The sequence below is a fragment of the Taudactylus pleione genome, unplaced genomic scaffold (genome assembly GCF_031769625.1).
Source record: "Taudactylus pleione unplaced genomic scaffold, aTauple2 ptg000440l, whole genome shotgun sequence".
NCBI lineage: Eukaryota > Metazoa > Chordata > Amphibia > Anura > Myobatrachidae > Taudactylus > Taudactylus pleione.
In genome coordinates, this window is record NW_028284842.1 from 120,187 (window position 1) to 144,678 (window position 24,492).

Here is a 24,492-nt window from a genome sequence, read left to right on the forward strand (position 1 = left end):
TAATATAGTGCACCTGAGAGAGGGCCATGGCCTCATGGGGAAGGACCAGGGAAGAGATAGGGGAGGCCAGGAGATGCTGGGGATAAATAGGGACATAATATAGTGCACCTGAGAGAGGGCCATGGCCTCATGGGGAAGGACCAGGGAAGAGATAGGGGAGGCCAGGTGATGCTGGGGATAAATAGGGACATAATATAGTGCACCTGAGAGGGCCATGGCCTCATGGGGAAGGGCTAGGGAAGAGATAGGGGAGGCCAGGAGATGCTGGGGATAAATAGGGACATAATATAGTGCACCTGAGAGAGGGCCATGGCCTCATGGGGAAGGGCCAGGGAAGAGATAGGAGAGGCCAGGAGATGCTGGGGATAAATAGGGACATAATATAGTGCACCTGAGAGAGGGCCATGGCCTCATGGGGAAGGACCAGGGAAGAGATAGGGGAGGCCAGGAGATGCTGGGGATAAATAGGGACATAATATAGTGCACCTGAGAGAGGGCCATGGCCTCATGGGGAAGGACCAGGGAAGAGATAGGGGAGGCCAGGTGATGCTGGGGATAAATAGGGACATAATATAGTGCACCTGAGAGGGCCATGGCCTCATGGGGAAGGGCTAGGGAAGAGATAGGGGAGGCCAGGAGATGCTGGGGATAAATAGGGACATAATATAGTGCACCTGAGAGAGGGCCATGGCCTCATGGGGAAGGGCCAGGGAAGAGATAGGAGAGGCCAGGAGATGCTGGGGATAAATAGGGACATAATATAGTGCACCTGAGAGAGGGCCATGGCCTCATGGGGAAGGGCTAGGGAAGAGATAGGGGAGGCCAGGAGATGCTGGGGATGAAATAAGAGGAAGCTACAAGCAAGAATAATACTAAACAGAAATTTGACAGGCCCAAACAGCGCCCCCTGATCTGTGGTGCCCTGTGCACTACCCTAGCTACAGCCCTGGAGTGAGGATACAACACGGCAGCTTTGGTGCACAGTAACGCACAGCGTAGATTGTGAATTATAACCCAGCAAAGATTTCTGGGGAAAGGACAATCTTTATCCTCCAGGAAGAGGCAGTACCAGGGGCACATATCGGAGCAGGCAATGCTGCACATGGGTGCAAAAAATGAAAATAATAATAATAAAAAACATGATGACCCCCAATTCTCAGCCAGCACTAGCAGGTGACCCCAAAATCAGCTGGAAAACTAATGTGGGGTCTCCTCTGATTTTAGTGTAACCAGCAATTTGCCAGCCCAGGTTGATGAAACTATAGAGGGGAGACTTGCATCATGGGAGTCCTCCCACCATGGGTCCACCCGGTCCTAGGTCATGGTACCAGGGTTGGGTTCTCTAAATCTCACTGACAGCTGAATGAATATTACTGGTTGGTAATCGGGAGGCTACGTGGCATTGGCATGTAAGAGAAACATCCCATGTGAGAGCAGCCACAGTTGTGACCAATCCTGAGTCATGCGTATACAAAGCGTACGCCAATCTCAGTAGATGCCATTACTCATGCCTGGAGGGCTATATGTGTACAACTCAGAATACAAGTGGGTAGCCGCATGGGACTAACAATCGCTGTGTGGCATCCGGAATTGCGACCGCGTTATGTGTGACTCAGAATCAGGCCCTTCTTTCTACATCACAATTCATTGAGAAATAAATACCTGTTTTTGGTTAGGGGGTTTTCCGGTGTTGCTGAGGTTCCTTCGACTTGGTGCGTGGTTGGGGTCTCGGGGCTTGATCATTTGGGTGATTTGCTGGTAGGGCAGGTTTGGTGGGTTGAGGAGTCAGCATTTCATGATGCCCAGGCGGCTTCTCCGTCTGCTCCTGTGGTTGTGGGCGTCTTTGGTTGGAGTTCTTCCCTTTCCTGACCGTTGGCTTTGATGGCCCCTGCTGTCTGTGCGGGGTTGGAGGATGCTGGTTGGGTCTATGTTCCGGCACATTTATGGGCTGGCCGGAAGGTTTCGGTAATGGACGCTGCTGCAGGTTCTGCTGAGTTCTGTCACAGCTGAGCATTGGGTCTTGCTCTGCAGGGACAACATAGTATATAGTCACTACAGTATAAAGGAAGACAGCTCATTAATGCAAATTCCAGGAATCATTTATTGTGATAACCAAACTTCTGAAGTGCATCTCAGATGTGTCAATCAGAGTGACTCCTGTGATTAATCAGAATTTCCAAAAATTCCAGCCCTTTTTGTAGTGGCCCCATTGAGATGTCTTTGATAGCTTTGTATTACAGCAACTGTCACTCACAGGATGTCTCCTATAGGATTGGGTATGAAATCACTGGTGCCTAATCCTAACCCTCCCACTAGTGCCTAACCCTAACCCCGTACCCTAACCCACCCCCTAGTGCCTAACCCCGTACCCCAGTGCCTAACCCTCCCCCTAGTGCCTAACCCTAACCCCGTACCCTAACCCTCCCCCTAGTGCCTAGCCCTAACCCCATACCCTAGTTCCTAACCCTAACTCCATACCCTAACCCTCCCCCTAGTGCCTAACCCTAACCCCGAACCCTAACCCTCCCCCTAGTGCCTAGCCCTAACCCTGTACCCTAGTCCCTAACCCTAACTCCGTACCCTATCCCTCCCCCTAGTGCCTAACCTTAACCCCGTACCCTAACCATAACCCTCCCCCTAGTGCCTAACCCCGTACCCTAGCCCTCCCCCTAGTGCCTAACCCTAACACCGTATCCTAACCCTCCCTCTAGTGCCTAACCCAAACTCCGTACCCTAACCCTCCCCCTAGTGCCTAACCCCATACCCTAACCTTCCCCCTAGTGCCTAACCCTAACTGTACCCTAACCCTCCCCCTAGTGCCTAACCCTAACTCCGTACCCTAACCATAACCCTCAACCTAGTGCCTAACCCTAACCCCGTACCCTAACCCTCCCCCTAGTGCCTAACCCTAACTTCGTATCCTAACCCTCCCCCTAGTGCCTAACCCTAACTCCGTACCCTGCCAATCCCCCCTAATACCCCGATACTTACCTACGGGATGCCGGCGGTCGGGATACTGGTGCCGGGATCTTGACCAGTTGGGATTTTGGTGCCGGTATTTATACCGTCAGCATCCCCGCCTATATCCTCTGTATATTTATTTATTACCAGTTATTTACATAGCACCCACATATTCTGCAGTGCTGTACAGAGGTTATATCAGTCATTCACATCAGTCCCTGTCCCAGTGGAGCTTACACTCTATGGGGTCTAGTTACTAAGCAGTGATAGGAGACAGAGTGACAAGTGATAAGGTACCAGCCAATCAGCTCCCAACTGTCATTTATCAAACACAGCCCGTGAGATGGCAGTTGGGAGCTGATTGGCTGGTACCTTATCACTTTCTTATCACTTTTCACTCTGTCTCCTAACACTGCTTAGTAACTAGACCCCTATATTCCCTATCACACACTAGAGTTACTTTTTGTTAGGAGCCAATTAACCTACCAGTATATTTTTGGAGTGTGGGAGGAAAGTAGAACACCTGGAGGAAACCCACCCAAACATGGAAAGAACATACAAATTCCACATACTAAAGGCCGTGATGGGAATCATACCCATGACCTCACTGCTCTGAGGAAGTAATGCTGACCACTACACCATCTGTGCGGCCCATATATGCCTCACACCCTTCTGGTAATAACACATATATTTAAGGCGCCACACATATGTTGTTTGTGAGGCACTGGAAACCTTTGGATATCAATTTGTAGAACTACAAGCCCAAGCATGCCACATGCCAACTTTGCTTTATAAGAAAGGTGACAATGAAAAGTTGCATGGTTTGGATGTTTCTAATATTTGGAATTTCTGTTGGGCAGGGACAGACTGGGGGCAAGAAGTAGCCCCGACAATTTGCAGTGTGGGCGTGTCTGTGCATTGGAAAAATGGGCGTGGCCATGCATCATGACATGGGCCACGGATCACCGGGTGTGCCTTCAGGCAGCTGGGCTGACCCATCAAGGACGGGATTCAGTAATGTCAGAAAATGCGATCAAACCCCCAAAAATGCCATTTTGGGGGTTTCACCACATTTCTCATATGCACCAAGCATGGATGCGGTGGATAAGGCCATCTTTAGATGGCGTTGTGCAATAGAAGCCTATGGGCGTGTACTTTTGATGTCCCCCTGTAGGGGCCCACAGTACGGTAACCTGTATAAAGTCTGGACTGGAGGACCAGGTGTGGAGTTGAGCTTACCAGGTCTTCTGTCATGTCTGCACGGCCTCTGCTTCACTAAGTAAATGACCAGAATGAGGAAGATGAGGAAGGCGACGCAGCCTCCGGTGATGCTCAGGATGAGGTAAATGTCCCACTCTGGAGAATAACGGAGACTGAGAGTCAGAGACGGCATCTGGGGTTTATGGCGCAGTAAAAAGTCTTCTGCTAAATTATTATTCTGTTTCGTGCTGTTTGGAATTATAGATAAATAATGAATATTTGTTTTATAAACACAGCATATAAAATAACGTATGTTGTGGTTTTCAGGTCTGTACAAATGCATTATATTATAATTACATTAATATTACATATGAAGATTATTCTCACCCTTTGGGCAGTTGATCTCCTCAGTCTGTTGTTGTTCGCTGACCGTGTTTCTGGCGACACAGCGCACGGTTCCAGGCTGCTCCTTAATGTTTATAGGAACTGAATGTGATTTTCCTTTAAGTTCACCCTTTGTTTTGTTATTCCATAAAATGATTACGTTTGTTTCTGTACCCGCTGAAATGGAGCATTGAACATCTACGGTCTTCTCTGTGCATTTGTATATGATTGTTGGCCTGTCCACTGGATCTGCAAACGAAGACAATATACACTCAGAAGCCTCGTTATTAGATACACCTGCTTGTTAGTGTATATATCTAATCTGCCAGTAATGTGGCTCAATGCATCAAACATGCAGACATGGTCAAATGGTTCAGTTGTTGTTTATACCAAGCACCAGAACGAAGAAAAGTGATCTGAGGGAATTTGACTGTGGAGCGATTGTTGTTGCAGAGTGGGGGGTGGGGTTCAAGAATATTGAAAAGTGCTGATCTCCTGGAATTTACACCCAGAGCAGATTTTACAGAGAATTATTGGCAGACATTGCAATGGTAAGAGGCAGCAGTGTGCAATGGAGGTTAGTCCACACGGCAGGTCAACTTAACCAGGTGTTGGTTTATTAACTGGATAAAAGCAAAAAGCAGGATAACTCAGGGTTAACAGTAATATACAGCAGGGGACAGGATGCAGCTATTTCCAGTTGCAACAAGGAGCATTTAAGGTTATGCTGGTATCTGTAGTGATAATACCCCTCCCTGCCTCTCTGCTTGCAGAGACTGCCTCATGGAGGTTTTGGCTTCCCATCAGCAGCCAGGAAGAACAAGCAGCGTCTGATAACACTAACTGGCACAGACTCACAAGTGACCATCACTGCCGGTATCCGGTGTATGCACCAGGAGAGCCAAGTCTGGTGGGAGGATCTCACTTCCCCGGAGGTGTACGAATGAGCCACACAATCAGGCTCCAGCAGCCCATGCTCAGCTGCCAATGAGTATCTGCATTTACACTCCGAGTTATACAGCGGCCGAGTCTCAGGCTGGTAATAGATTTTCAACCATACTAACAACAGTAAGTATATAGAGAAACCAGCACTTCAACACAATAGTGAGAAAGCCAATACGCTGAGGTAGTCACACACCTCAAAAGAGTCATATGTATAAAAAGCACTTGGGATCGTACACACCCTCTGGGGTGTGATCACCTGAATCACCCAAATATAAATATTAAAAAATCCTTTTACTCAAAGGATTCACTTCATATAGAGTTCAGTATTTCCCACTTTATTCTCCACCTTCATTAAGGGTATTCACTGCCACCGATTAAACTGGAGGTTTTAAAGTTAAAATCCCATATAAATGATATCAAGAATACTCTGTCCAAATGGAAGGAACTAGCATGGCAAGAAACTTATATATTGGCCTCGGCAGATGTGATGAGACGCTACACAGTGATTGACCATTCAATGGGTGCAGAGGGGCTAAAACACTTCCTTGAGATTAGCAATTTGGAGAATAAGAAAATGTTATTAATATTAGAAGGTATTACATTTATTTTAAACAATAATTTATTCTGGTATAATGGGAGTTTTATCAGCAAAAAACAGGCACGGCTATGGGTACACGTTTCGCCCCCTCATATGCGAATCTGTTCATGGTTCTATGGGAGCAGCTTAATATATGGAATAATAACACATTTAAAGAATATAAAATTATGGCTCCACTTTGATATTGTGTTTGTGTGGGAAGGAAATTAAACAGATGTAATTATCTTCTATGAAACACTAAATAATAATAATATAATAATAATAATAATAATAATTTTAATATTAAGCTAGTTTACAATATTAGTAAGGTGGAGGTCAATTTCTTGGACCTTACTATCTATGTTGAAGAAGGGTAGATGAAAACAAAAACATTCTATAAGCCCACGGACAGTAACTCTTATATATCAACCAAAAGTAATCATCATCCGATAAAAAATGTGCCCAAAGGCCAGAGAAGAAGAATCTGATGGAACTGCACCAATGTGGGAATCTCTGAGACACAAGCCCAGGATCTCAAGCAGAAGTTTGTATTTAAAGGCTATAGAGAGGGAACTATAACTGATCACATTATTAAAGCCAAAAATACAAGTAAAGAAAGCCCTATTGGTTCCAAAAACTAAAAAGGAGGAGGAAGAAATACCATTATCCTTTATAACATCATATAATAGCCAATTTCCAGAAGTGGCAAATGTGGTGACAAAACACTGACTTCTAATATTAAGGGATCCTATATTAAAACCAATTATTTCTCAGAAGCCCAAATTTATATATAGGAAGGCCCCTAATGTGAGGGGGAAATTGGTAAAGGGCGCTATTCCACTAAAGAGATCGAATAGAATAAAAACAGTGGGTTTCAATAGGTGCAGGCTGTGCGTGATGTGTGGTAGCCATGGGACACAACCCAGTAAGGTGGAGGGATTTAATTCCACAGTTTCAAACAAATCATATGAGATTACTGAGTTCATTACATGTAATACAAAGAATTGTATTTAATGGAGTGTGAGTGCGGCCTTCAATATATAGGCTGCACCTCGAGACGACTGAAAGAACGGTGGGCAGAACACCTCTGTAATAATAAGAATTGTCATAACAAAAGTTGTAGATCTTTAAGAAAAGTTATAGGTATTATATTGGTACAGAGCAGCTGGCAGAAGAAAAATATTAACTAGTTTTTAGCACAAACAGAAATGACATATGGATGGATATACTGTATGAAATGGGCTCGTTGGTACCAAGGGATTAAATATTGAGTTTGAATTTAAATAGTTTTTATGTATTTTATAGATGATTGAAACCTTTCTTATCCTTTCTTCTCTTCTTTTATATATTAATTGTTTGAATTGTTTTATACATAATGGATTTTTGAATATTTATTTTTGGGTGATTCAGGTGATCACACCCCGTAGGGTGAGCCACAATCGCAAGTACTATTTATATATACTAACAACAGTGTCAAATAAAATAGCTACTACAAAAAGTTGCTTGTACAGTCTATAGATATCATGTAAGCAGCGTGTGAGCCTGTCAGACAGCGATCAATTATCCAGTTCACAAAGCAGCATGAGCGTAAAATGGTTAATATGGAAATCTTATGATAAATCCTTTGGCTCACCAAGCAAATATTTAACCCTCTAATTGCTTTTACACCTAAGAAACCTGCATAGATTATGCTAATCTGTGCAGTGCTTTTCCCAAACCCGCCTGCCACAGGCAGATCTATTGCATGGAGGAGGTTACCGTCGATTTCCCGTTGGTTTTTGGTCGGTTGTAAAATCGCCCTTTAGTAATTCTGCAGATCCTATTCTTCTCTATGTTAGAAAAATCGATTGTTGGTCCGATGTTCTAAAGCAGGGGTTCCCAACCACGGTCCTCAAGGCACACTAACAGTCCAGGATTTAAGGATAGCCATACTTGAGCACAGGTGACTTAATTAGTACCTCAGTTATTTTGATTTAATCATCTGTGCTTTAGCATGGATAACACAAAAACCAGGACTGTTAGTGTACCTTGAGGACCGAGGTTGGGAACCAATGTTCTAAAGTGTTGATGTCAGGATTTTGGTCATTTTGCCATCTGTTGTGACTTTAGTAAATGGACGGTTTGCAAAACTGACCAAAACCCCCAAAAACATCCTTTAGTAAATAAACAACAAAATGTATATTAGGTACGCTCTTCAATCAGAAAATATATACTAGTTATCAAACTGGCAGCGCTGCCAGCAGGATCTGCTACCTGCTAAAAAAGGGGTAATACAAAAATATAGGTAGAGCGCTTGTCTGAATAACCACACAGATATAAAAAAATGTAAATGATTTAATATCACTGTTGTAAAATGCGGTACAAAATAACAATCAAATATACATACAACAATATAGTGCAATAATCTGTTCAAGCTCTAGATAGGAATAGTTACCTAGACCCTTTCCATATAATAAACTAATGGATCAATTCAACATGGACAGAAATCCATGGAAGGTGTTCACACTTGTACGTAGCCAAAAGGGTTAATAGATGTGTGTAATCCAAGTGGCCGCCACATGTAGACACACATCTATAGATGTATAAATAACGCCAGGTATGACGGTCACTGCCGCCGGCATAGATTTTCATCCTTAAATACTGTATTTCATTTGGCAGCTATAGCGTACATTCAGGCATATAGGAATAATTCTGAGATTTAAAACATACTCACTGGCAGATGTCACATAGGGAATTGCTTACAACCGCTCGTCAGCGGGAGTAAGCTGGTTACAGCTCTGCCACTCAATACGGTATAGCAGCCAGACTTGGTAGAGCTAACGGTCAGGATCCATCAGTGGGAGTAAGCTGGTTACAGCTCCGCCACTCAATACGGTATAGCAGCCAGACTTGGTAGAGCTAACGGTAAGGATCCGTCAGCGGGAGTAAGCTGGTTACAGCTCCGCCACTCAATACGGTATAGCAGCCAGACATGGTAGAGCTAACGGTCAGGATCCGTCAGCGGGAGTAAGCTGGTTACAGCTCCACCACTCAATACGGTATAGCAGCCAGACTTGGTAGAGCTAACGGTCAGGATCGGTCAGCGGGAGTAAGCTGGTTACAGCTCCGCCACTCAATACGGTATAGCAGCCAGACTTGGTAGAGCTAACGGTCAGGATCCATCAGTGGGCGTAAGCTGGTTACAGCTCCGCCACTCAATAAGGTATAGCAGCCAGACTTGGTAGAGCTAACGGTCAGGATCCGTCAGCGGGAGTAAGCTGGTAACAGCTCCGCCACTCAATACGGTATAGCAGCCAGACTTGGTAGAGCTAACGGTCAGGATCCATCAGCGGGAGTAAGCTGGTTACAGCTCTGCCACTCAATACGGTATAGCAGCCAGACTTGGTAGAGCTAACGGTCAGGATCCGTCAGCGGGAGTAAGCTGGTAACAGCTCCGCCACTCAATACGGTATAGCAGCCAGACTTGGTAGAGCTAACGGTCAGGATCCGTCAGCGGGAGCAAGCTGGTAACAGCTCCGCCACTCAATACGGTATAGCAGCCAGACTTGGTAGAGCTAACGGTCAGGATCCGTCAGTGGGAGTAAGCTGGTAACAGCTCCGCCACTCAATACGGTATAGCAGCCAGACTTGGTAGAGCTAACGGTCAGGATCCATCAGTGGGAGTAAGCTGGTTAAAGCTCCACCACTCAATACGGTATAGCAGCCAGACTTGGTAGAGCTAATGGTCAGGATCCGTCAGCGGGAGTAAGCTGGTTACAGCTCCGCCACTCAATACGGTATAGCAGCCAGACTTGGTAGAGCTAACGGTCAGGATCCGTCAGCGGGAGCAAGCTGGTAACAGCTCCGCCACTCAATACGGTATAGCAGCCAGACTTGGTAGAGCTAACGGTCAGGATCCGTCAGCGGGAGTAAGCTGGTTACAGCTCCGCCACTCAATACGGTATAGCAGCCAGACTTGGTAGAGCTAACGGTCAGGATCCGTCAGCGGGAGTAAGCTGGTAACAGCTCCACCGTCTGATGTGGTGCAACAGGCGATCTGTGCAGTGAGCAGCACACTCCCAGGTAGTACACCGGCGTCTCCAATTCAGAGGCGCACGCTGTTGGTGCATCCTACTAGGACCCCCCATCAACAGCGGCGCTAATCCGATGCTGTGTGTATTAAGACGCAGCATCATTTGCACTGGTGAACATTGCACCATTCCTAGAGGCACAGAATCTGTCTGAATATGGCAGCTGGGGTCAGTGCAACTGCGGCAAACAATGCAGTCACTAACCGTAACACTCCTGCCTGGCTAGCCATCCCCCATTACCAAACAGAAATGCCCACCGAAATTGCTCTGTGTCTCCTGGTGCTGACCAATAGGGCGCATGCGCAACGTGACTCGGACATACGTGCAAACTTGAAACATTGTCCATTTGCGTCCGACACTTCATCCACCTCTGAATCAGACCGATAACATGACAACATCATCCTTATTACAGCACATTTCTGGAACCCAGCCCCTCCTGTACACTTAGCACCGTGCAATAAGTTGGTGCTATGTACATAGTAGATAACATATAACTGTATCACACATAAGTATAATTATAATATAACAATATACACTTATGTATTACTCACCTTCCACCTCCACTCGTATATTTCCCGTGCACTTCTTTGTCCCAGTAATGGTGTCATGAGCTGACACATTATAGATGCCTGTCTTTGCCTTCTGCATCAGCAGAGAGCCATCGTCCTGGAACTCACACCCACACTGGTCGATAATATCAAATACCAACTTTTTCCTTTTTGCAAGAGGAATATTAGAATTGTTTGTCCACTTCACTTCGTCTGTGCGTGATAGGCGACAGCCGGAGATGTTAAGGAGCACCGGCGTGTCCACAGCTGCATGGATGACTGATTCCTTCAGTGTAACCAAACCTACAAAGAACAGAAGACTATTGTCAAAATTCAGTACATGTAGTAGTGTGTATATATATATATATATATAATTAGGGATGTGCGCTAACCCTCATGTTTTGGTTTTCATGTTTTGGTTTTGGATCTGGATTTTTTCTTAAAAAAAAAAAAAACAGCTAAAATCACAGAAAATGGGCATTTTTTGTTCCTACAGTATTAATAACCTCAATGACATTTATTTCCACTCATTTCCAGTCAATTTTGACCACCTCACAGCTCACAATACTGATTTTTTCATCTAGCTAAAGGGCCAAAAGGTTGCATGCAGCTTGCTGGCTCAAAACTAATTGATAGAATTATTAATAGAGTTGAGGACTGTGCAAAGATAATGGTTTGGATACTCTTGAGGATTGAAGAATTGATAGTTTATAGTTGGTGCAGCCCCTGGCTGTAAAATTGATAATAAATGAATTAAAAAACAATTCATTGGTGCAGCCACTGACTGTAAAATTGATAATAAATACATTTTAAAAACAATTCATTGGTGCAGCCCCTGGCTATAAAATTGATAATATATTAATTTAAAAACAAATCATTGGTTCCTAAACCAACCATAACATTAATTTAAAATGTCAGGCAGCAATGCCCCAACCAGCACATAATGGAAAGCAAAAAGGTGCAAGATGGAATAGTCCTTGGGCCCTCCCACCCACTTTTATGTTGTATACGAAACAGGACATTCACAGTTTAACAAACCAATCGTTTCAGCGACAAGGACCGCCAATTGTGGCTGAAATGATTGGTTTGTTTGGATCCCCATAAAACAAGCTGCCAATGTGCATTGGACATGGAAATGAAAATGATCCCATTCACAAACTGGCTTTACATTACAGGACGACACACTAGAACCAGAGCAGATCCCATTCATCCTCCAGGGCATAGAATACATACTCACACACAATTACTTTTGGTTTGACAGGGACTTCCTCCTGCAGAGGACCAGGACCGCTATGGGGGCCAAGTTCGTGCCCAGTTATGCCAACCTGTTCATGAGCAGATGGGAGGACTCCCACATATGGACGGGTCATGGCTGGGATGTGAACTTGGTCCTATGGACCAGATACATAGACGATGTCCTCTGCATCTCGAAGGGTTCCCTACACACACTCCTCGACTTTATCCAACACATCAACAACAACAACAGGAACCTCAAGTTCATGACCAACTACAGCCAATCCTCCATTAACTTTCTTGACCTAGAAATATACATCGACAATCACCAGATACACAGCAACACCTTCCAAATACCCGTAGATGTCAACTGTTACATTAGTCTCCAGCAGTGGTCATCACCCCTCCTGGCTCTACAACATCCCCACAGGACGGTTCAAGCGCATCAGACTCTACTGCACAAAACTCACGGACTATCAAGAACAAGCAATGGCACTGAAACAACAATTCATGGACAAAGCATACAAACCACACACCTTAGAAGCCACACTCACCCAAATAGGACAAGAAGATAGGAAACCTCTTTTAGAATACAAACAACAACCACAAAACATCACGTCCCCTTCATCACACAATTCAACACTCAGGCAACTCAAATAAAAAGAATAATCAACAAACACTGCGACTTACTAAAGGAAAATGCACAACTCACAGATATCCTACCCAACAAACCCAGAGTGATCTATCGCAAGGCCCCCAACATCCACAACAAGCTCGTTTTCAATCACATCCCCTCCAATCCAGACACAAAATACTCTAGACAACTCCAAACTCACAGCGGGTTTCTTCCATTGTGGCACATGCACCAACTGTGTCACACTGAAATACAGAAACACCACACCCACCACAGCATTCTCATCCACACAGACAGGCAACACATACAAAATCAAGAAACACATTTCATGTAATACCAACAACGTAATATACCTCATACAATGCCCATGCAATCAACAATACATAGGTAGGACGATCAGACCACTGAAAACCAGAATTGCTGAACACCTGAGAAACATCACCAAACAAACAGAGAACCACAGCATGCCCATACACTACAAAGAATACCACAACAGCAATACACAAGGCACCAGCTTCATAGGGATCAAACATATGCAAAAAAACTTGAGAGGTGGAGACCACACCAGAATCCTCAACAAAGAGGAACTTAGATGGATATTCACGCTCAAAACCCTGACACCCAGAGGACTCAACATTGACAATGAAGTCAAATCCATCATCACGAAATAACCTTTTCAAACCCCCACATACATATACACCCCCTTTCCCCCCCAGCTTCCACCCCACAAGTGCACATCCTGCACACACCCCACCATCTACACAACCCATTTCAACCCACCACTCTACCACATCACCCATCCATATCCAACCAACCCCCTCCCCCCACTCCCTTCAATAACACTAGGCACACACACATCCCACCACACCTTCACCCCTCGCAACACCCCCCATCATGCAGACTCCCCATCCCAGCCCCCACATCCACACACCCACCAGCATACGTACATCCACCCACCTCTCCTATCACACCCATACCCACTAGCATGACCCACCCTGTAACCCCAGGCCCTCATACCCACACTACATGACAACCAGAGACACCGCATGCATCAACAGTAACCTGGTCCAATTCTAAACACACACCCACAGACATCTGATCAGTACCTGATTCCCAATGCCACAGACCACAGCTTTCATTAGCCACGTCCTCAGTCCCCCCATCCTCACTACTAACCATAGCTACACCACAACACACTCTCCCTCATGACCATTGCACCACACCCATACAACCTCCCCTTCTCCCCGTACACACATCCAACAGCCCGTTCCACACACATCCATGACAGGTACTCCCATTCTCAGGGCCGGCCCTAGCCAATTTGGTGCCCTATAAGATAATCCTACCATGAATTTTAAAGTGGGTACACACCTGACAGATATATCTGCAGATTATGGTTGTTCATACACACTGAACAACCATCATCTGGGGCCCGATGGGCTGCCGTCACAGAGCGACCCCATCCCCGCCGGTCACTGCAGCAAGTGTAAGGGTGATCGGCTGAACGCCCGTACACATGGCACGATGAACAGATATATCTGCCAGCGGCTGTGCTGCACAGCTGACGCGACATGTCTGTGAACAACGTTGTTCACAGACACATGTGTACGGGACATGTTCGGCATCTCAGCGGAGGAGATACGAAGATTATATTATATATATATATATATATAAAACAGCAAGTGGTAGGGCACTCAAGAAATACGGTTCTTCTGCCGGGTGCCTTCCTAAATGCAGATATTCACATAGCAGTTCTTCCCCATAATAGAAGCAGGCGGCACTCCATCGGACATAATTAATAAAGTAGTGCATCTTTTAGTCAGCCAATGTCTCAACGGCTTCGTCATCAGGGTGTTCTACCTTAGCAACGGGTCCCGGTTGCTAAGGTAAAACTTCTACTCAGACGGGATCCGACTGCGTCCCTAGTTACCGCCCCATAATGCCCCTGTCTACCTCATGTTGCTGTGTGACGTCACTGACCTGCAGCACCTGGCACCCGGAGGAGTAAAAATGGAGAAGAACTGCTATGTATATGTGTATATATATATATATATATTTCCTGCGTGACCCTGTGGGCCAGTCCAACCCTGGACATGCTTATTAGGATGTTATCTCTGAAATAGTCCTCCACCATTCTGTGAATGGAGACCGTATCACACATAGTCACGGTAGAAGACATGTCACTAGTACGCAGTTCTCTCAGGCCCGACCAGATGTAATTTTTTGGTGAAAGATCTGCATGACCAGCAGGCATTCTGTAAGGAAAATTGAGTTTTTTCCTGGCAGCTGTTGAAACTGAAGGAGGAGATGATGGCGTTTCACATGCAGCTGCAGCTGACAATTTTTTTTACCAACAGCTCTTTGCATAGTTTTAGATTTCGGTCTGTTGGAAAAAAACTCACAATGTAGGACTTAAACCTAGGATCCAGAATGGTCACCAAAATATATTTTTCAGATTTCAATAGATTGATGACTCTTGGATCCTGGTGAAGTGAATCAAGGACTTGATCCACTAGTTCGACATACCTTGCGCAATCGCTCCATTTCAGTTCCTCCTTCAGTTTCTCCAGCTGTTATTGCAAAAGTCTGATGAGGGGAATGACCTGACTCAAGCTGGCAGTGTCTGAACTAACTTCACATGTGGCAAGTACAAAGGGTTTGAGAACCTTGCACAACACAGAAATTATTCTCCACTGCTCTTGAGTAAGGTGCATAATATGCTTTTGCCCTGACAAAGGGATGGGAGAGTCCCGAAACGTTGGTGGTATGTGGATACAATGTAACTTAAACTAAAAGACTTTTTTCACTAAATCTCCGAGTGCTGCAGCTTGTTTGTGTTGGACACATATATATATATATATATATATATATATATATATACAGAGAAAATAATCGGCACTCACCAAATATATGAAAAAAGACTCATTTATAAATGCAAAAGCAGGTTTTTGAAATACCCATTGCAGCAAGATACAAAAGGTTCAGTCCAGTCGACGTTTCGATCCCTATCCAGGATCTTTATCAAGACCACAGTGACCATGCAACAACAATTTCTGATGAACAACCAAGTGCAGGATATATCATAAAAATATCATACAAACTTGGCACTCACATGCTTTTCAAACTGCAACTCCTTTGAACATAGGGAATGTTGGTTCCAAAATATTGCAATAATTTGTTAAGCTGACCACCGCTTCATGGTCATTCCCATCTGGCCAGTCCCTACACTGATTCTCAGATAAATGAACTGGATCTGCCACCTTTGGCTCAAGCTTGCATACATTTTAAACATGATACTGGGTCCTGCCTTAAAGAGACAGGACCGCACCCAGTTAATAAGCACCTGGAAAAAGAAAAAAGTTTGTCTTACATTTGAAAAACAGGGTGCCCTAGCAAGTGTGACCACAAAATTTAAATAAACGACAGGCTTAATCCACGGCACTCAACCATCTGGGGGTGCCCTTGGCATGTGACCACACCATCTACATAAGATATATCATACAAACTCGGCACTCACATGGTTTTCATACTGCAACATGTTCAAAGGAGTTGCAGTTTAAAAAGCATATGAGTGCCGAGTTTGTATGATATATCTTATGTAGATGGTGTGGTCACATGCCAAGGGCACCCCAGATGGTCGAGTGCCGTGGATTAAGCCTGTGTATATATATATATATATACATACATACATACATACATACATACAAGATAACGGCAGCACTCCAAAGGGATTTTCCACACAGCGATCAGCAGCACAAAAGGTTTATTTTGTGCTGCTGATCGCTGTGTGGAAAATCCCTTTGGAGTGCTGCCGTTATCTTGTATGTATATATATATATATATATATATATATTTCAGATCTCAGAATGAGGCCAAACTTTATATTTGTTCGTAAAATAGATCTGAACTTGGCAAAAAGATCCTAAGTAAAATCAAACCACTCAACTCTATACAGTATATATTAGAGATGTTAGATGACCCCATTGTTTTGGTTATGCATTTTTTTTTATATAATAACAGCTAAAATCATTTATTCATTAATTTGGGCCTGTTTTATTCCCACAGTTTGATTAACCTCAATAACATTAATTTCCAGTAAATTTTGACCACAAGGCAACTTACAATATTGTTTCTATTAATACTGGCTTATGGCTGCAGCGAGCTGTCTGGCTAAACTAAGCGACAGAGCAGCAGCACAAACATATTACATCCTATGATGCTGCGTTGTCTGTCATTGATATCAGTAAATTAGCAGCTAATCCACAGTAAAAGGTAACTAAAATTAGGCTAATTTGCTGTAATTGATAATTTAGTGTTTGTGGATACTAAATCGGGATTATTCCAACTGTTTCATCTAAAATGAGTGACATAAAAATTATAGTTGCTAATGTAATGCAAAGCCCATAATGAAAAGTGGTCCACAATGAAACTATCCATGGGCCCTCTCACCTGCACTTATGTTGTATATTATAAAAGGCCATGCACAGTTTAACAAACCAAGCACTTCAGCAACAGGGAGTGCCACTATTGTGTCTGAAATGCTTGGTCTGTTTGGGTTCATACAAAACAAGCTAACAATGTGCTTAAGATGGCAAACAGTGTTACTAATCATCTCTACAGTTCGAAGATGTCATTATCTCTATACTTTGTTATAATTGGTGGCAAAGGTTTTCCTTATAAAATTTGTAGTTAATTTTGATCAACATCAGTTTTTTCACATTTTGTGGGAGTAGCCTCCTATGCTGTTTGTTCACAAGGTTGCCAGCTGTCTAAACACTCTCTCTGAGTACAAACTGGAGAGTGGGCAGCTTAAGTAAAGCAAAGCTAGTTTGTACAAGGGGCTCCAAATTGTCAGTTTTTCCTCTCAGTATTCAAAGATCCTCCTCCATTCTATTGATGCTTGGTGTATCAGATTGAGTCACTGTAGAGGTGCCAATAACTTTGGACAAGAATTCTAAGCTTGACCAGATGTCATAATGTTGTTTCACTCTGGTGTGCTGAGTTGACTCATCCTCATCTCCAGTGGGTCTCTTGGAGCAGGTCATTTTTTTTTTGTGGCAGCAGAATTTGCAGCAGCAACTGAAACAGGAAATGTTCTGTCATGTGCCACTTGACCTGACAACTTGCTCGCAAGGAGCTCTTTGCATCCTATGTAAAGAAAGCCATTACATAGAACTTAAACCTGGGATCAAGCAAGGTTGCCACAATGTAGTGATCTAATTGCAAGATGTTGCAAACCCTTTGGTCCTGTTGAAGGAAATATAGAACTTGATCTACAAGTCCAAAATACTTAGTTTCATCTCCTCCTTCAGTTTCTCTAGCTTCTTTTCTAGTAGTTTAACTGACTTAGGCTGTCAGCATCTGAACTCACTTCATTGGTTATTATATCAAATTGTTTCAGTATCTTGCATAAAATGGAGATTATTCCCCACTGTGCTGGAGTAAAGCCTTTTGTTTCAGTTGGTTTTTATATGCGATCGCTTAATGCCAAAAATGGCCTGACAATTTTTTGGCTGCAGTCAGCATCTCCTCCTCATTTTGAAAAAAAAAAAATTCAGAACCAGCAAGTTTATTATGTGCACAAAACATGGTACGTGTTCAAATTCACCCAGTTGTAATGCTCGTATAATGTTACTTGCATTATCGGAAATTACAAATCCTGTGGAGAGTCTTAGCAGGGTAAGCCATTTTGCTATCACATCCCTGAATTTTCAAACAGGTTGACACCAGTATGCCTCTTAGTGAAGAAGGTGATACAGAGAGTATCCTACCTGTGAATGAGCATGCATTTTATGTTAGATGCTGCTGCTGAAGGCGATACACCCACCCAGTGGGCTGTCACAGTCATATAATCTTTACTTTGCCTAGATCCACTTGTCCACATTTGAGGTTAAGTAGGCAGTGGGTACAATGGCATTTTCTAGGCCAATAACTACTTTTTTTTAATTTCCCGGTACAGGTGAGGAAATGCTATTCTAGTGGAATTGAATCGAGATGGAATTTGGCATTGGGTACTAGAATCTCAATTAACTGTCTAAAATCATGCATGTATGGTGGATTTTAGATGAAGATCTAAAGCTAGCATAGCCATCATGGCTTGAGTGATCTGCTGTGCAACTGAATGACAGTTTCATACATGCTTCCTTTAGGAAAGGATTGTTTTACAGTCAATTGTTGTTTGTAACTACTTCTTGGTCCTCTTCTGGGATGAAGATTCACCCTGAGCAGCAGCCTTACCATGCATGGATTCTTCTGGGAAATCCTGGATAGGAAAGGAGTCAGTTAGCCTTTGCACATTGGATGCAGGAAGAATATCTGCAATCATTAATGAGGAGATTGATGATGAAGGTGGTGGCAATGGAGATTGCATGTGCTGGGATCTATTAATGCCTCTGCTAGCTGATGCTGGACTGCTTGTTATTAGTTTAGAGAATTGTTGAGATTTTCCCAAATAATTTGTAAAAATGAAGAGGTTCTTAGATGGTTAATGTCCCTACCTTTACTTACTTTAGCTACACAAATAATACAGATTTCTTGATTTGTTGTCAGGATTTGGGTAGAAATAATTCCACACAAAAGAGACGGCTTTTTGGTCTTATTGCCAGGCATGACAATGGCCTTATAATCATGGGAAAGAACTTCTGCCACTGGTGGCTGACTTACTTTGACCCAAATAACATTCTCCTCTTGAATTTTATCAACTTATTTTTGCCCAACATATTCATCATCCACATCCCCATTAGCATAATATACACAAATATTCCCCTCATCCTGTTGCACTTCCACAGTAGCATCCTCAATTTATATGTCACCATCATTACTTTTACTGCTACTCATCTTCACATTTAAAGAGGGTGCAGAAATGGTGGAAGGTGGCTTCTCTAAGATTACAGTGTCAGAAATGTCAGACTCACACATAGCACTCGTGGACACACTTAGATTCTCCTCAATGATTTATAAAGTTTATGAACATACAGTTTGTTCTTTAGCCTTAGTGATTTCTTTGTGCCTGACTCAGTAAGGATCGTAACTGCAAAGCTGCACTCAGGCAGCTTTGCAATTGCGATTCTTGCAGATATGGCAATGCACAGGAGGCATCACGCCCCCTGCGCATAACTTAACCAAGCTGCATTGTTCAACACAGCATCGGTTAATCTGTGTTCCATTGGACGGCTGCGGTGACCCATAGGGTCTTGCAGCCAGCCGCCACAGTTTAGACGAAGAGGCCTGGAAATCTCCATCAGAGGACAGAGATCCTGGCCTCTTCCCTCCCCCCAACAGTGGCAACATGCCTGCATTTCGCGTAACAGAGGCTGTCACCGCCCCCTCCCTGCCCACAAATGGCAGCAGACTGTCAATCACTGACAGTCTGTTGCCATTCTGTGAGCGAGGTCACAGGACCCATTCTGCACACTCGCAGAATGAGTCCTGTGCATGCGCATGCGCAGATTCCTGAACTTCGGGATTCTGCGTTCAGCAGTGCACTAGCGTGCATTGCTGAATAAGGCCCTCAGAGTGAGAATGTGTTGCATGTGAGGTTACAGAAGATGCCTGACTGTGTTTGTCCTTGACTTCTGCAATAGGCCTTCCAGGGCATGAAACAGCAGTAGCAGGACCACCACTCACAAATAAAGGCTATGGTCTGAGCCTTTTCTTGCCACTACATGTGGTGTATGGAGTTTTTCTGCAGTAAATTTTCCTGTTATTGGTAGAGGTGATTTTTTTTAACATTCTAAACATATAACATTATAAACATAAACCTCATGTCCATGTTCTACCTTTAGTATGTTGAAGTACTATCATGATTGCCAGCAGCCGCAGCACAAGTACTGGGTTGCTGCTCCTGCTCTTTTATTGAATGATCCATGATTATTTTTGACACCAGCCAAGAAATTATTTATATATACTTGAGAATTGTTTTAGGGTGCAGATTAAGGGTGGGATACCACCACAAACAGAACAGTAATACATGCTGCATCACTCATCTGAACTGAACACAAGAAACTGAGGTATGTGACATTGGGAAGAGGAGAAATAAAGGAAAAAACCAAACACTTGACACTCAGCATGTGCAGTGTGCAAAAATGACTAGATGTATATAAATATAATTTTTAGGGACAAATCTACTTTTAGGAACTGTTTATGAACTATGGAGAGAAAAAATGTTTTCACCTGAAGTCCAAAATGACTGTGTATATATATATATATATTAAGCAGAGAAGTAGTCGTATATGGCGCTAGTCCTTGATAATGTCACTTAGAGTCTTATAAGAAAACAAGTGATGCAGCACTCCCCAGATCTTCAGGGTGGCAGCTCCGTCTCCCAAAAGCTGTCGTTCAAACAGTTAAAACCTATAAAATAAAAAGTGGAGAAGGAGCACCTCCTAGGGCAATAACATTTGACCTTTTTTGGACCCTTCACCAATTTCAATCACCTATGTGGTGGAGGTGTACCTTTGACAGTGGAATAATCCACAATTATATCAGCATAAGAGAATCACTGTTCATTCAGCGTTCTTCCTTCCTCATCCACATAAGGAGACCCAGTCTTATACAATCCAGTCTCAGCAATGTATGCAATTAGGATAAAGAGAAAAGGACCATAGTGTAGTATTTTACACAAACAGTTTAATCACACATAAACAGAAATAAAGTAAAATGCCCATACAATATGAAAGGTAAAACAAGCTTATCTGCAGATGATCACATCACAGGTGCCCCGGGCAGTAATTCGCAACTGAAACCTCAACGCATTTCGTCCATCAATAAATCATAGGACTTCATCAGGAGGATAAACAAGATCATAACAAACACCCTTATATACCCTAAGTAATCATTTAATACATGGGCGTGTGTACCGCCAATTCCGCAATTAGGATTGCGTTCCAAAGACCGGAAGTGAACCGGAAGTGCGTTCCACTTAACCTGAAATAGATACTCCATAATCCACTCATAGGTCCCAAAAGTACTTTTAATGGCCCTTCTTAGAAGCGGATGTCCCTCTCAGAGCTTACCGGCATGCCAGATAAGCAGATAGGGTCACAGTGCCCCCCGCACCAGCAGCCGCGTGTAGCTCCAGCGGGCTCCACTTATATCACAACGGCGGCCATTTTCTAGTAGCGCATCCTCTAGTAACCCTTCTAGTGGAGGCTGGCGCCATTTTGCCTTAGTCTCTATACACTTATAGGTCAGTGATTAGTCATGGTAGTCGCAAACATCGCCTATCAAATGGATAAATAATTAGCATATAAATATAACAATAAGACCAATATCGGATCATCATAAATCTATATAAAAAATATATAATGGAATGGATACTAAAGAGCCTCTAAAAAATATAAAATCAATTCTAAAAACATAGACTAAAAAGATAAATAGAATAAATGCATTAAAAATATAGTGATGATAATACCTAATAGCTCAGTCTAAAGATGGGGCAATTTCATAATTATCGTTCAAACCATTGGGAGCCATAGTATTAAGACAATAAATCCAGAACATCTCACGTCTAGATAATTTATTATCCAAATTGCCACCTCGTTCTCCCATCTTGATGTGATCTATGGCTTTAAATCTAAAGCCATTCAATTCAGAATTGTGAAACTGCTTAAAGTGCCTCGGTACACTATGATTTTCCAATTTATTTTTGATACTATGTACATGTTCCTGTATACGCATTTTTAAGGGACGTTTCGTTTTGCCAATATATTTCAGTCCACAAGGACACTCTAGCATATAGATTACCCACGTTGTTATACAGTTCATATACTCGTAGATTGGAAAACTTTTTGAATTATCAAAATTCATAAAACATTTGTTCTGCGGATGAATGTATTTACACATAATACAGTGGCCACATTTAAAAAAGCCTTTTCTTTGGATCTCCCAATTATTCTCATTTCTTTGAGTTTTCACCTTTAGTTGACTAGGAGCCAATATGCTTTTCAAATTCTTGGATTTTTTAAAAATAATTCTTGGTCTATCAGGTAGAACTGTATTAAGTACAGTATCCATTTTCAAGATATCCCAATGTTTGGTCAGGGTTTTCCGTATCCTTTTCTCCTCTTTGTTAAATGTAGTAATAAAGAGGACTTCGTTCTCATTACTTATTTTCTTTTCTTTATATTTTAATAACTCAGATCTATTTTTATTTTTTACTCTTATTTTAGAATCATTCAACAGGTTGTCAGGATACCCCCTATCCTTGAACCTATCCGAGTACAGTTTAAGTTGTTCCTCACAGATATTTTGTTCACTGCAATTATGTTTAATCCTGCAGAATTGTGAGAATGGTATATTTGTTTTCCATTTATCCACATGACCACTTTTAAAATGTATATAGGAGTTAGTGTCCACAGTTTTGATGTAGTTTTTTGTTTGGATGATATTATTATTACTCATTAAATCTAAATCTAAATATTCGACCTGATGGTCATCAAATTTAAATGTAAAAGATACATTTTAAGTATTAACACTAATAAAATCCATAAAATCATCAAATTCAGATCTAGAACCTTTCCAAACAATTAAAATATCGTCTATATAACGTTGATATAAGACAATGTTATTACTAAATGCATTGCTCTCATAAATAAATGCGTTCTCCCAGCTCCCCATGTGCAAATTGGCAAAACTAGGTGCAAAAACAGTCCCCATCGCTGTTCCACATATCTGTAGGTAAAAATCACTTAAAAATGTAAAATAATTGTGTTTCAATATAAAATCCATTAAAATACAAATAAAATTCTTATGTGATTCGCTTAGCATGGGATCTATAAGTAAAAATTCTTTACATGATTCTATTCCCTTAGCATGATCTATAGACGTATACAATGATTGGACATCAATAGTTACCCAGTGATAATCCTCCTTCCAAATTAATTTCTCTAAAATTTGTAAAATAGCTGTAGTATCTTTAGTATATGACCTCAATGCGCAAACATATTTCTTCAGAAATATTTCTACATACTCTGAAATATGTGCTGTTAGGGAGTTTATGCCTGCTACAATTGGTCTCCCAGGAGGGTTTTCCAGGCGCTTATGGATTTTAGGGAGGAAATAAAAAATTGGTATCACTGGGTTATTCTCAATCAAATATTGGAATTCATCCTTCCTAATGATGTCCTGTCTCAATGCATCTACCAAAATGATCCTAAGTTTTTCCACAAATCCTTCAGTGGGATCTGTCTCCAACTTTTTATAGGAAACAGCATCATTTAACAGTCTAAGACCTTCAATTTCATAATCTTTCCTATTCATGATGACCAGTCCTCCCCCCTTATCAGCTTGTTTGAGGAATAGCTCATCATTGTTTTTTAACTTTAAAAAGTATTAAAATAGCGTTTTTTTCAAAGTTAGTTAGATTATCTTTAATACCTATTTTCTGGGTGGTAACATTAGTATCACATAATTCTTTTTTCACCATTTCGTAAAACATCTCAATCTGGCTACTTTTAGATTCTAACGGGTAGTATTTTGAAGGTGGTTTTAATCCTGACTTGGAGTGATTTGTCACACTGGTCGTTTCTGTGGGCTCTTTTTTTAGGAAATGTCTTCATAAAGTTAATTTCCTAATAAATTTATTTAGGTCAATAAATAATTGGAAATTGTTAGACTGAGCTGTGGGGGCAAACGTCAAACCTTTGTGTAAAATGAAATCTCAGCCTCAGATAGTTGATAGGATGAAAGGTTAAAAATACCTTTTTCCTTAAGGTCTGTTGCTCCATTTAATTGAGTAGATTTCTTCTTTTTTTGTACTCGCTTAAGGCCCCCCCCTTCCTCCTCATCGTCTACCAACCTTATTTTTAATGGTGATGATCTTCTCACCTGTTCTTGACATCCCATAATTCCCAATGGTCTCCCTCTCATATCTGAGGCCATTGGGGATAAAAAATCAGACTCACTATTAGATCCCAGTCTATTAAGTGTGGAATAACAATT

General features: G+C 42.4%; 1 protein-coding gene across 1 annotated transcript in view; it reads right to left on the reverse strand.

The window, feature by feature from the left end:
• The window catches only part of CD2 (CD2 molecule), a 69,534-nt gene that overhangs the window by 24,961 nt on the left and 20,081 nt on the right, over window positions 1–24,492 (reverse strand). The window contains exons 3-6 of the mRNA XM_088447796.1: window positions 10,689–10,988; window positions 4,549–4,794; window positions 4,201–4,317; window positions 1,663–2,025 (exon numbers count right to left, since the gene is read on the reverse strand). Of these exons, the coding sequence (XP_088303922.1) occupies window positions 1,673–2,025; window positions 4,201–4,317; window positions 4,549–4,794; window positions 10,689–10,988 (1,016 nt within the window). The 3' untranslated portion in view covers window positions 1,663–1,672. The remainder of the gene's footprint in view (window positions 1–1,662; window positions 2,026–4,200; window positions 4,318–4,548; window positions 4,795–10,688; window positions 10,989–24,492) is intronic.